Source organism: Malania oleifera, chromosome 7 (genome assembly GCF_029873635.1).
Source record: "Malania oleifera isolate guangnan ecotype guangnan chromosome 7, ASM2987363v1, whole genome shotgun sequence".
Lineage (NCBI taxonomy): Eukaryota > Viridiplantae > Streptophyta > Magnoliopsida > Santalales > Ximeniaceae > Malania > Malania oleifera.
The window spans coordinates 480,230-493,739 of NC_080423.1; the positions used below are offsets into that span (position 1 = coordinate 480,230).

The window sequence follows — 13,510 nt, forward strand, 5'->3', positions numbered from 1 at the left end:
GAGATCTATATTGATCTGGGATCATATGTCCAACAAAATTTGGAGGATTTACCACATTAGGCAACCAATAAGATCCAAAAAGAAAAGGTGCTTTTATTACTTGGGAAATTAAGAGGGAAAAAATAAAAATGAAAAGTATGAGAGAGAGAGAGAGAGAGAGAGAGAGAGAGAGGTGAGCTATGGATAGTCAAGCATGGATTCTAGGAATAGTGCTGCCCACTATGATAGCAAGGTGGTGTCATCTGGCCTCCTCAAGCCCATAACCCATCGTTTGGATAATTTTTCAAGGAAAGAAGAGGAAAAAAAAAATGTTTTAAAAAAGCACCCTATTGCACCTCCATTTTGCTTAAAATAAGCTGGGCATTTTTCTATCAATTGGAAGCCTACACTAAGCAGGATTAAATAATAGAAGTTAGCCATCTCCCATTTCATACCTCTTCCACTCCTAAGGGTGCATTTGGCCTGAAAAATCAAAAATATTTTTATAAAATAACATTCCTAAGAATGAGATGCTTGCCTTATGGGAATATTTTCTATTTTATCAGTGTCGTAAGATTCGTAGAAATGTATGCAAGGCTGTTCATGTGAATGTTTCTTTCAACATGATAATATTAGGAGGCATTTTAACAAGATGGCCAAAATAAGGAGGACAATGTGGTCCTCAAAGTAAAATTCTCACGAAACTTACCCATGAGGAAGGGTGGGCACAGAATGCCCATGTTTTATGGGAATCTTTTGTTCTTAATAATGTTAAGAAATCTACCACATCAAAATCTATTGCCCAAATAAATATGGAGTGAGATGTAATAGGCATAACAATCCCGAAAATGTTAAAGATACAATGAATCAAACACTCCTTAAGACTTGAACCTAGGAGTATGAGACCTCTGTTGAGGAAGGTTGTAATTCATGGCAACAATCTTGCCTAACATCACAGAAAGTATCTAGCAAATTTGGGACTGATATTACGTGAACTTCCTATTAAAGAGAAGTCAGCAAATCATCTAAATATGGACAGGGTCATGTAGATTAATTACATTCAATTTTATGCTCCCCATTTACATGTATAAATAGGGGTTGTATAGAGCTTGTAAAAATACATCAATAGCAATTCATTCTTTGCTCTCTTTTTCTTGTTCTTTATTTCCCTCTCATTTCTTTATGCTCTAGTGTTATCATAGTATCAGAGCAAATCAATCCTTGAGAGGTAAAACTTTTGTTTGAGGATAATTCTCCTCGGTTTTGTTCCTATGTTTTTGAATGCCATAAAACAGGCATTGTATTTCTCACATCTTCTCACATCAACGCTACCGTCAAACGTTGAGTGTAGGATTTATTTTTTAGAATTCCACTACTCTTGATTATGGGATTATTCTGATGCTCTCTAATTTTCACTTGGTTCGATCAATTAGCTCAATTTGATCTCTATTTTCATTGAGCATTTTTTTCAAACAGTTGGGGTGTATAACATTCATATTGCCTTTATGTTCAAAGTTGAAGAAGGTGGGTTTTAGGTTGATTTTCCCAAGTTAAAGCCCAAACAACACACACAGACACTTCATTCCATTTCTCTTTGAGCCGCACATTTTATTTTAGTCTGTACACTCTAATTTGAGTCCAACCCGTGCCACAGAACAGACTCGTGCCCCAGGTCCGACTTGATTATTTTTCCTAAAAAAAAAAAAACGGTTCACTTGTCATTGCTGAAAAGGCAACCAAGGTGGAAAAATATGACGATCCTAATTATCACTTTTGCCTTTAACAATCAGATCACCCTGGACTAATTTTGGTTTCTCCATCGCTCACGGAGGATAATTATTCCACAAAGAGCCGTGCGATGATTCTCGCACTCCAAACGAAAAAAATAAAATCTGCTTCATTAATGGCACGCTACCTTTATCATCTTCTGAATCCTAGGAACACTCACAATGGAAACGATGCAATGTTATAGTAATTTCTTGGCTTCTCAATTCCATTTCAAAAGAGATTTCTACTAGTGTGGTCTATTGTGAAACTGCCCACGCCATATGATACGATTTGAAATATCGATACTCCCAAGTCAATGCCCCCCGCTTATACAAGCTTCAACAAGATATTAATAATCTTGTTCAAGGATCTTTATCAATGAGTGCATACTTTGCCAAATTGAAGAGTTTGTAGAACAAGTTACACCTAGTTTAAGGAATGTCTAGCTGCACCTGCAGCACACGCAAGGAGACTCTCACACAGCAAGAACTAGATCATGTCCTGAAGTTTTTTATGGGGCTCAATGATTTCTACACTACGATCCATGGGCAGATAATTCTAACTGATCCACTTCCCACCCTCAACTGCACCTATGCCCTTGTGCTTCAAGAAGAACGCCATCACATCATTCTGTCTCCATCATCCATTGAAGGTATTGCTCTGGCTACCACCAACCATCAGCCATGAAAGGAAAAACGCTCCGATTCACCTAGGAAGTCCCTCAAATGTACTCATTGTGGACAAAAAGGTCATACTGTGGATCAATGCTACTGCATCCATGGTTTCCCTCTAGGACCTCGTAACTCTAAGCCCAATCAGGGTCCAAAGCATAGTGCTCATCAAGCTTCTTCCAATCCATCTACTAGTAGCCTTCCTTTTACCCCTGAATGGTGCCAACAACTTCCCGCCATTCTCAAAAACTCCAATTTCCCATCAATCCATGGCACACCAAGTAGGTAGTGTCGAATCTTTATTGTCAAGTAAGTCTAATCACTACAAAAAAAACTGATTCTTAGTGACGAAAGTATTAGTGACGAATTCAATTTCGTCACTAAAAGTTGGTATTAGTGACCGTTTTTAAGAACCGTCACTAATAGTCTAAGCATTAGTGACGATTTTAGCAACCGTCACTAATACTTTCGTCACTAAAAATAGGGTGGTAAACAATTTCCGTACGAAAATTTTTTTCGGGAAAATATTAGCGACTATTTTAGGGTATTAATGACAGTTTTGAAACAGTCATTACTAGTTTTTTTATTTAAAAAGAAATGGTTAAGGGTATTAGTGACGGTTTGGGAGAACCATCACTAATAAGCGGGTATTAGTAACGGTTTTGAAACCGTCACTACTAGTTTTTTTATTTAAAAAATATTAAAAAAGAAATGGTTAAGGGTATTAGTGACGGTTTGGGAGAACCGTCACTAATAAGCGGGTATTAGTGAAGGTTTTGAAACTGTCACTACTAGTTTTTTTATTTAAAAAATATTAAAAAAGAAATGGTTAAGGGTATTAGTGACGGTTTTGAAACTGTCACTACTAGTTTTTTTATTTAAAAAATATTTAAAAAAAATTATTAAGGGTATTAGTGACGGTTTGGGAGAACCGTCACTAATAAGCGGGTATTAGTGACAGGTGTTGAAACCGTCACTACTAGTTTTTTTATTTAAAAAATATTAAAAAAGAAATGGTTAAGGGTATTAGTGACGGTTTGGGAGAACCGTCACTAATAAGCGAGTAATAGTGACGATTTTGAAACCGTCACTACTAGTTTTTTTATTTAAAAAATATTAAAAAAGAAATGATTAAGGGTATTAGTGACGGTTTGGGAGAACCATCACTAATAAGCGGGTATTAGTGACGGTTTTGAAACCGTCACTACTAGTTTTTTTATTTAAAAAATATTAAAAAGGAAATAGTTGAGGGTATTAGTGACGGTTTGGGAGAACCGTCACTAATAAGCGGGTATTAGTAATGGTTTTGAAACTGTCACTGATGCTCAAAATCTGACATCCCCACCTTAATTTCTTCTTTCTTCTACTCCCGCCTCCTTCTCCCTCCTACCATCTTTTCTTTCCCCAAATTTCATTCTGCTCCTCCCTCTGCCCCTCCCTCCTCGCTCCTCCATGCACGCAGCGCCACCCACAGCGTCTCCTCCATCTCTACATCCATGGCAGAACGATGGGCGGGCTTGCAGTGTGGTCTGGGTGGGACGACTTTCCGAAGTTGAAAACTTGCTCCTGCCCCTTTATCTTCTTCTTCTTCTCTCATCTTCAGACCATTCTCCAGAACCCTATCCCTATCCCTATCCCTAGGTTTATTTTCCAGCCATCACTCTCCTCGAAGACCCCCGCCATTTCTCACTAGAGCTATTTCCGCTTTCGCTGTTCAAGCTACTCCCGTCTCTGCACCCGATGACAATGGTTGTCTCTCTTTCTCACTGATTCCATTTTCCATTTCTATTTTAATTATTAATTGGGTCTATGTGTTTCTGCAGTGAAGCATCAATGGAAGGTTGCAATAGACTTCAAGTGGATAAGAGACAGCAAGGCCGCTGTAGCTACCAACATAAGGAACAGGAACGCCAATGCCGATCTAGAGCTCGTGCTTTAGCTCTACCAGAAAGTCACCAATCTTCAGAAGGTTAAGGTTCTACTGTATTAATATATTGTTTGTTTGTGAGGCTTATGTGCGACATCTGGATTTAAATGAATTACTTTCTTCTTTGCATTGAGCTCAGAAAAGTAATATTGCTTATTTTGCCAAATATTGACCCCAGATTTCCAGTTTCTTGCTCTTGTGAAGTAATTTTTACATCTTACGTTTCAAAGTTTTTCAAGTAAGTCAGTCTATTTTCTGTGAGTTAAGGGACGACGGTGATTTCCTGGATTCGAAGCTGGGTTTAGCACTATTGGGCAAGTACTGTTACCGTTTCTGTTGAACTTGGTGCATTTCTTGTTTTTTTTTACTAGTTCAATTACTGTTGGTTTCGAGCTGGGTTTGTCAGTTTGTGATCTGAAGAGCTTGGAGCTGGGAATTAGGGATTTGGGTGCCTGAATTATTACTGTTGGGTTTGAATTTCTGGTTTTGGGGTTTATTTGGTATGTGGGTTGTTTTTAATTAGAACCATGGATGCGTCGGAGTGCTATTTCTTGACTTTTGGGGGTGAACTGAGGCTGATTAAGTGAAGTATTTAGGATTTTGTTTAGGGGTTTTGAGCTGTGATTTGTGACAAGGTTTCACTTTTTGTAATCTATGCTGTTTTTGTACATGTCTTAATCTCTTGTTAAGGTTTCTCCTTGGTTAAAACCTTGTCAAAAGGATTAGCAAAAAAATTTGATTTATACAATGATTAGTTCTAAATTCTGCAGGTGTGATTCAGTTGTCTTATGCACATACATGCTACAGTATGCAAGCACTTTATTAACTCTTTACTAATAGTATGAATATTTTGTTATTGACTATGAATGTTTGATTTGTTAGCATGTTGCATATCCTGTTCTAGATGGCTCCACTTTATTCTTTGGAGTTTATGATGGACATGGAGGTAAGAATCGGGAGGTTCAGCTACTCTTATAGTGGGGGTGGATGGTTATTCTTTATCTAGTTTACCCAGAGTTTTCTTTTCAAAATTGATTTGAAATGCGATAAGCCTGCCCATGTAGACAAAATGAATTTTAGCCTTTCATCTAATAAAAGGCCAAAATTCATTTTGTCTACATGGGCAGGCTTATCGCATTTCAATTCAATTTTGAAAAGAAACTCCGGGTAAACTAGATAAAGAATCATTGATGCAGCCACCACCATCCACGACCTCGTCGTCCTTCTCTGTCATCCATGACCTCATTGTCCTTCATCACCCTCCATGACCTCGTCGTCTGCTCCATCACCATTAAGGTCGAGGATTCTGAAGTTGGGTCCTAGATTGCAGATTGAGCCTTATTGTTTGAGAACTTCCCCCTTGAGGATGACGATGCAGCAAGTCATAGCCGCCCATGTAGCCATGGTCTCTCAGTACTGTCTAAGCTTACATCACCATCATGGTGGATCCATGATATATTTAGGTGAATCCAGGCAGCGTTGTGGGTGTCAATGGAGTCCAACTGGGCGGTGGGGATCGTGATGACCTCAGTGGCTGTGATTGTCGGCTTTGTGATGTTTTTGTGGCAGAGATCGAGGGAGCAAGGCAAGGGTAATGTATTTGAATTTGAATTTGTATACTGTATTTGTATTTCAATTTGAATTTGTATAATATATTTGTATTTGAATTTGAATTTGTATAATATATTTGTATTTTTATTTAAATTTGAATTTGAATTTGAATTTTGAATAATTTATGAATGTTTTAGCAATTATGTTTTAATGTTACGTATACGAAAATGTAATTACATATTTTTATAGGAATTAATAATTGGAAAAAAATTAATTTAAAATTATTAGTGACAATTTCCAATTTAAGTATTAGTGAAGGTTTCAAAATCGTCACTAATAATTGCCTCTTTTTTTTAAGAGTTTTAGTAAAGGTTTTCAAACTGTCACTAATAATATAGTATTAGTGACGGTTTTAGAGTATTAGTGACGGTTTGAAAACCGTCACTAATAGTTGCCTGTGAGCAATAGTGACGAATTTCAAACCGTCACTAATAGTACATCATTAGTGACGAATTTACAACCATCACTAATACTATGGCTTTAGTGATGATTTTTGATCGAGCTAATGTAGAATTTATAGTGACGGACTTAGGGTTTTTAGTGACGATTTTAATCTGTCACTAATACTCTATTATTAGTGACAGTTTGAAAAATTCGTCACTAATAAGTATTAGTAACGGCAGATATAGCGACTAATTCAAAACCATCACTAATAACCTTATTTTTTGTAGTGAATAATGATCTTTTATGGATTCTTGATAGTGGGGCAACCGATCATATGGTTTGCTCACCCACTACTCTAAGCCAATCTTTCCGAGTACATGGTCGAATTGTTCAATTATCGGATGGCTCTCATGCCACCGTTACTCATATTGGATCAGTTCACTTTTCTTCCAATCTTATTTTAGACAATGTCCTTTGCATCCCGACTTTTCATTTCAACTTAGTTTCAGTTCGTAAATTGTGCAAAACCCTCCATTGTCTCATTATTTTTTTCTTCATATTTTTGTTTCATTCAGGATCTACGCTTGATGAAGATGATTGGGATGGGAATTGAGTAGGACGGTTTATACCGCTTCATCAACACTAGGAATGCTTGTTGTCAGGTGGCTACATCCACATCCACTTCCCAACTTTAGCACCATCGTTTGGGTCATCTATCAAATAAAAATTTTTCTTTTCTTTCCAATAAATTCCCAAAAATGTGTAGTTCCAATTAAGAATCATGTTTAATTTCCCCATTAGCTAAATAAACCCGTGCACCTTTTCCATCTAGTTCCATTTCTTCTCTTTAACCTTTTGACCTATTGCATGTTAATATTTGGGGGAGCCATTGTGTCCCTTCCATTATTGGTGCACACTATTTTCCCACCATTGTTGATGATTATACCCGTCGTACCTGGGTTTACTTAATGCACCGTAAATCTAACACCCACTCTCTCTTGTAATCCTTCATTCACATTGTTGAAAACCAATTCTACACTACCATAAAAATCATACGAAGTGATAATGGGTTTGAGTTTGACATGCCCTCCTTCTATGCCCCCAAAGGCATCGCACATCAAACTAGTTGCGTCAACACTCCCCCAACAAAATGGAGTAGTTGAACGCAAACAATGTTACCATTCTAATGCTACCTGTGCATTAATTTTTCAAGCCCATATGCCTAAACACTTTTGGGGGGATGTCATTCTTATCGCAACTTATCTCATTAATTGAACCGCTTCTCCTATTTTAGGTGGTTTGTCTCCTTATGAGAGATTGCATAATGTCAAACCTACATACAGTCACCTACGAGTTTTTGGATGCTTATCCTTTGCTTCCACACACTCGCAAAACCCAACTAAGTTCGATCCAATAGCAACTCGATGTGCCTTTCTTGGTTATCCATATGGTCAAAAGGGATACTGAATTTATAACCTTGTAAAACATAAAATCATTGTGTCTCAAGATGTTCTCTTTCATGAAGATTTCTTCCCTTTTGCATCATCAACTTTTGAACCCACGGAACCCATCCTACCTTGTCCTATTCCCTTTCTTGACCACATTACAGAAATTCCACCTTTGTCACCATCTTTTTCCTTACCATCTACCTCTCGTCTATCCCTATCCACTTCTTTACCCTCTCCTTCACCACCCTAACAATCTAGTTGTCCTGCTCAGCCACCGACATACTTGCAATATTTTCATATGAAACAAGCTTTGTCGTCTCGGCCTGCTCAATCATCTAACTCTGCAATGGTTATTCATCAGGTACTCCTTATTCTATCACTGATTTTCCGTCTTATTCTCGCTTGTTTCCTTCTCACCGTGCTTTCACCACAACCCTCTCTCTTGCCAAAAAACCCCAGTCATTTTTCCAAGCCATGACAGATCACAACTGGCATATTGCCATGCATGCTAAAATTGATGCCCTCGAGTTCAACAAACTAGACAACTTACTCTTCTTCTTCCTAACAAGAAACCCATTGGCTGCAAATGGGTCTACAAGGTCAAATACAACCCTAATGGATCCATTGAAAGGTATAAAGCTCGCCTAGTTGCCAAGGGCTACAGCCAGTAAGAAGGCATTAATTACACTGACATTTGCTCCAGTTGCTATAATGACCACCATTCGTACCATTTTGGCTCTTGCTTCTACTCATAATTGGCACCTCCATCAACTTGATGTCAACAATGTTTTTCTCTATGGTGATCTTGATGAAAAAGTCTATATGCAGCTTGTAACAACCTACTATTTAAATATATATATATATATATATATATATTATAGATTATTATTATTATTATTATTATTATTATATCATTATTATATTATAGTATTTAATTAATAATAATAATTTAATTAATTTAATTTTTATTTTTTATTTTTTAAAAATTTAAAATTTAAATTTTTTTTTATTTTTTTTTTATTTTTTAGATCACTACAACATGTATAGGCGTGTAATCTCCCCTATTTTCAGGAAATTTCACTGATAAATATGGATTGCATGTGTATAAATTTGAGAAATGGAATAAAAGCTTATAAAAGATTATGTTTTATATCTATATGATTATGAACACATATCGGTACGTTTTCTCAGATGATATAACCACTTAAATGAGTATATTATGGTATAACTAAACTCATGCTGGCACACACTATAAATAATTTATTCCGTCTTACTGAGAGGTGTCTCACCCAAATATTTAAATATTTCAGGAAACCGTAACAGATCAGGAGATAGAGCTCCGTTATAGAGGGGAGCTGATACCCTCATAGTTAGGGTAAGAGTTTTGTGTTGGGGATTTGTTTGTGTAATTCTCTAAAGAATGTTATGGATTTTTGGGTTGTGAATGGATGTATAGAACTCTGGTTATTTGTATTCTGGATGGTTTGTATATATTGATTTTCGCTATTAGGTTTGTGTATATGAGATTTATCATTTACTTGGTACCCACTTCAGGTCGGGTTGTGTTGAAGTGGTATCAAAGTTGTGACATGGCGGACGATTGAGTATTTATTATTTATGGAAAAAAATGGTACAAAAAATGGGGCGTCACAAACTTCCTCGAATTATAAAAATCTAGTAAGAAAAATTACTCAACTATGAAATCTAGCCAAGGAGTTGCTCGAATTATGAAATCCAACCAATTAAGGAGCTGCTCGGATTAAGAGCTACTCGGATCACAAAATCCAACCAAGGAGCTACTCTGATTAAGAGCTACTCGGATTATAAGATCTAGCCAAGGAGCTGCTCGAACTATGAAATCCAACTAAGGAGCTGCTTGGATTAAAAGTTGCTCGGACAATGAAATCTAGCCAAGCAGCTGCTCAAATTATGAAATCTAGCTAAGGATCTACTTGGATTATGAGCTACTCGGATTACAAAATCCAACCAAGGAGCTGCTCGGATTAAGAAATTTAACTAAGGAGCTACTCGGATTATAATTAAGCTGCTTGTATTTTTGATAAAAGAGCTACTCATATTGTTTTATTCGAACAGCTGCTCGGTTTAATCAAAAACACAAAAGTACAGTCGAATAGCTACTTGGAGTGCACCAAACTCCCGACCACATAATCGGCTCGGACTAACCAAAGCCCGACTCAACGGTCTGCAAACGGCTCAAATGAGTCAAGGCGGCAAGAACGGCTAGGCTAGTGACTAGACGGCTTGGTCGAGCTGATAACCTTGCGGACAAGCCAAGAACGATGTGAACGAGATGAAGATAGGCTCACACGAATCGAAAATGGCTCAAATGAAGTATAAAAGGCCTCAGATGAGCTGATAAGTTGTTCGCTAGAAGCCAAAGTAGCTTAGACAAATACACCATCAAAAAGGTCCGACAGTGTTTTAAGTCTTTGAACTTTGGAAACAAGTTTCAAAAATTTGAGACCAAAGGGGGGGCAACTAATATACCTCAAAATATCCTCATTTAAGAGGAGAAACGATTTCAATTTCACTATTAAACCTCCTTCCATAACCGATAGGTAGATTTAATTATACACATTGATGAGAGGGATGGTTACAAAATCATATTCAAAACTTCTATATAAATGCCCATAAAAGCTTATGTAACTCTCACAAGCACAATAATGCTCATTAATATTGGATCAATGAAGGGTCAACCTTCACCACTATAAAAAAAAATTTGGAGAAGAGGTAAAGCATCTCATTCATACTCACTCTTTCTACTGTTACAACTCATAGTCTCTCAATAAGTACCTTGCTTAAGCATCGGAGTGATCCCCAGAGTACACGTCGGGTCCTCCAACACATCCTTACTTTCTCTCTTTTAGGTGATCGTGATCAAGGAACGTTTCCGAAGATCGTTCAATTTCTAGACAGCTACTGATTTATACAGATATTTGTGACTCTTTTACTCATATTGCTGTAGGTGATTACATATATTTTACTATAACCATTGATGAATTTTCTCGCTATGACTTTATTGAACTTCTTCATTAGAAATCTGAGTCATCAGATGCATTCAAAGCTTTAGTTGAAATTATAATCATATTATATATATATATATATATATATATATATTATTGACATTTGAGAAATTTATCTCTGCCAACAATAAGATGTGGGTATACGGTAGCCTAAAAAATATTTCAAGATGTCCGGGCCCCAACGGGCCATTCATGGTGTAGCCACGGTCGTCATTTCAACTTCAACCATTTAAAAATAAATGCCGCTTTCATTTTTTTTTAAGAAAATATATATTCAATTTTTATGTCCACAAGGAGCACATATATATATATATATATATATATATATATATATATATGTATATATATGTTTTTGGTTTGGATAAAACGGGAGGAAATTAAAGGTGCCAAAGGCGTCCGTGCAAAGGCGCCCACCTGTACAAATTTTACCATTCAGAATTCTCTAGACTGACGTTATCCTTAATTTGGCAAGTCAGCTGTACCTGTTCCCAACTTGACTTCCAGTGCAGATCGAAGATCGATCGATCGATCGATCGTGGTAATCTGTATGTATGTATATGAAGCAGACTACAGCAGCAGCAGCAGCAGCAGCAGGAGGATGAGGTTGCAGCTGCGAAAGCTGATGAAATAGTTGTAGTAACCGATCAAGGGAGTACTATTGCTACAGCTGCTACTACAGCAACAATATTAATGGCGTCAAATTATATCAGTACCGGCGCCGGTGAAAAATCGACGAGAACATCAGAAGAATCATCATCAGCAGGAGGGGATGACTTCATCCCCAGAGTATCTCAAGAGTTGAAGGATGCTCTTTCAAAGCTGCAACAGACGTTTGTCGTTTCGGATGCCACCAAACCAGATTGTCCCATAATGTACGCCAGCAGTGGCTTCTTCGCTGTCACCGGTTACTCTTCTAAAGAGGTCATTGGAAGAAACTGGTACGTCCCATGTCCCTAGTTTGTTTATTATTTAAGCATTTTATTAATTACTTAATTATATATTATAGATTGAAATTTTAACTTTGTCCCACTATTTTTGGCCTCTCAGGATTTTTTAGATTTTTGTGGTGTTTTTCTAGGGTATCATTTGTATATTTCTTTATTTTGGTAATTTAATTTTTTTTAAAAAAATTAAAAATGATGAATAATAAATAATAAAATATTAATTGCACACTGTGTGTGACATGCATGCCGACCAAGTTAAATGGTGTCGCTTCCTTTTAAAAAATTCACAAACTTAAAACGATAATTTTGGCTAAATTTATTCTTAAAAAGACAGCCACTAAAACAATACTATTTCAGTTGATAAGGTTTAAATCTGATTTGAGGGTTCAAGTCGCTGCTCCTAAAATGAGACTCATGATTTGGTACCACACCGGAGGTCCAATGTGGATCGTCTATAGCTTCGGTAGTTGAAGTTCCTCGTTATCAAAATAATAATAATAATAATAACAGCATTTCAATAGGACCAAAACTACATTGTAAGTCTTGTCCTTTTCCTCCTGGACATTGAGTTTCCTTGCGCGTGCCTTGATGCCAATAGGCGCCTGTTTGCCATTTTCGCCGGCAGGAAACTCGCTGCCCCGTCCTTTCCCTTCGTATGAAACCCGCTCGCCTCCTTCTTCCCCCTTTCTTTGACTTTCCCTCTCCGTGGAATCCCCTACGCAAGATCACCAAACCAGGCGGCCATGGCAGTCCGACCATAGCAGCTCCTCCCTATCCCATTCCCATCACCCTTTTTTGTTTTCCTTTTTTTAATCTCCTACACAAAAAAAATAAAATAAAATAAATAGAGGCCAATTGCAAAGAGCTCGGTCTCCATCCAGATTAGATTTCTCAGTTCTCTCTTCTGCCTTCTTCCCAATTCACAGAATCCAAGCCTTCATCATCTTTTGTAGCTTTTATCATTCTCTATCTCACTCTCAACTCTGCTGTAACCCACGCATGTGATCGATGAGTAAGTGCAAATGCGTATGGGTGAACGCATGGATTAGAAGTGCTTGTGTTGGTGATCTTAGAAAATTTCTATAAGAAGTATATTCAATGTTGATTCGAATGCATAGCAGAAACACACACAATTCGAATCCGGAACGAGTAATGCAATCACTCAACGATAAATATATTGAAATTAACAATCAACCATAATAAGAATAAAGGAAAGTAATAAGAACACACAACACAAGAAATTTACGTAGTTCGACAATTTGTCTATGTCCACGGGAGCAAGCGGCTGATTTTCACTATCAATTCATGAAGCTTGTCAAGTTTACATCAAGGGTTACAACTATTGATTAACTCACGATTATTGATTAACGCATGAAGTACCCCCAGACTTTTAGTGATAAACTCACGAAGTACCTTTGTCCAACCTGTGATGCTACTCTCACCGGTCCCTAAACATCTAAAATAATGTAGTTAAGAATACCCTCCCTCTGTTTTGTGTGTGGTTGTTTTACACAAAACAGTATTACCTAACTCAAAATTTGCAGCTGCAACTCCACTTACAACTGTGTTACCCAACAGGGCATAGATATTCCCTACTAACCTTTGTCCTTTCATCACCATCAAGACGACTTTACACACTTTCATTATCCCACTTTCAGACTTGTAATCATACCCGTTGCAATCTAAAGTGCCTAATAAAATTATATTCTTCCGTAGATTCGGTACATGTCTTATA

General features: G+C 37.2%; 1 protein-coding gene across 1 annotated transcript in view; it reads left to right on the plus strand.

The window, feature by feature from the left end:
* The first annotated feature begins 11,185 nt into the window (after positions 1-11,185).
* Positions 11,186-13,510, plus strand: part of LOC131160379 (phototropin-2) — a 192,871-nt gene continuing 190,546 nt past the window's right edge. Inside the window, exon 1 of the mRNA XM_058116010.1 lies at positions 11,186-11,769. Coding sequence (XP_057971993.1) covers positions 11,522-11,769 — 248 coding nt within the window. The 5' untranslated portion in view covers positions 11,186-11,521. The remainder of the gene's footprint in view (positions 11,770-13,510) is intronic.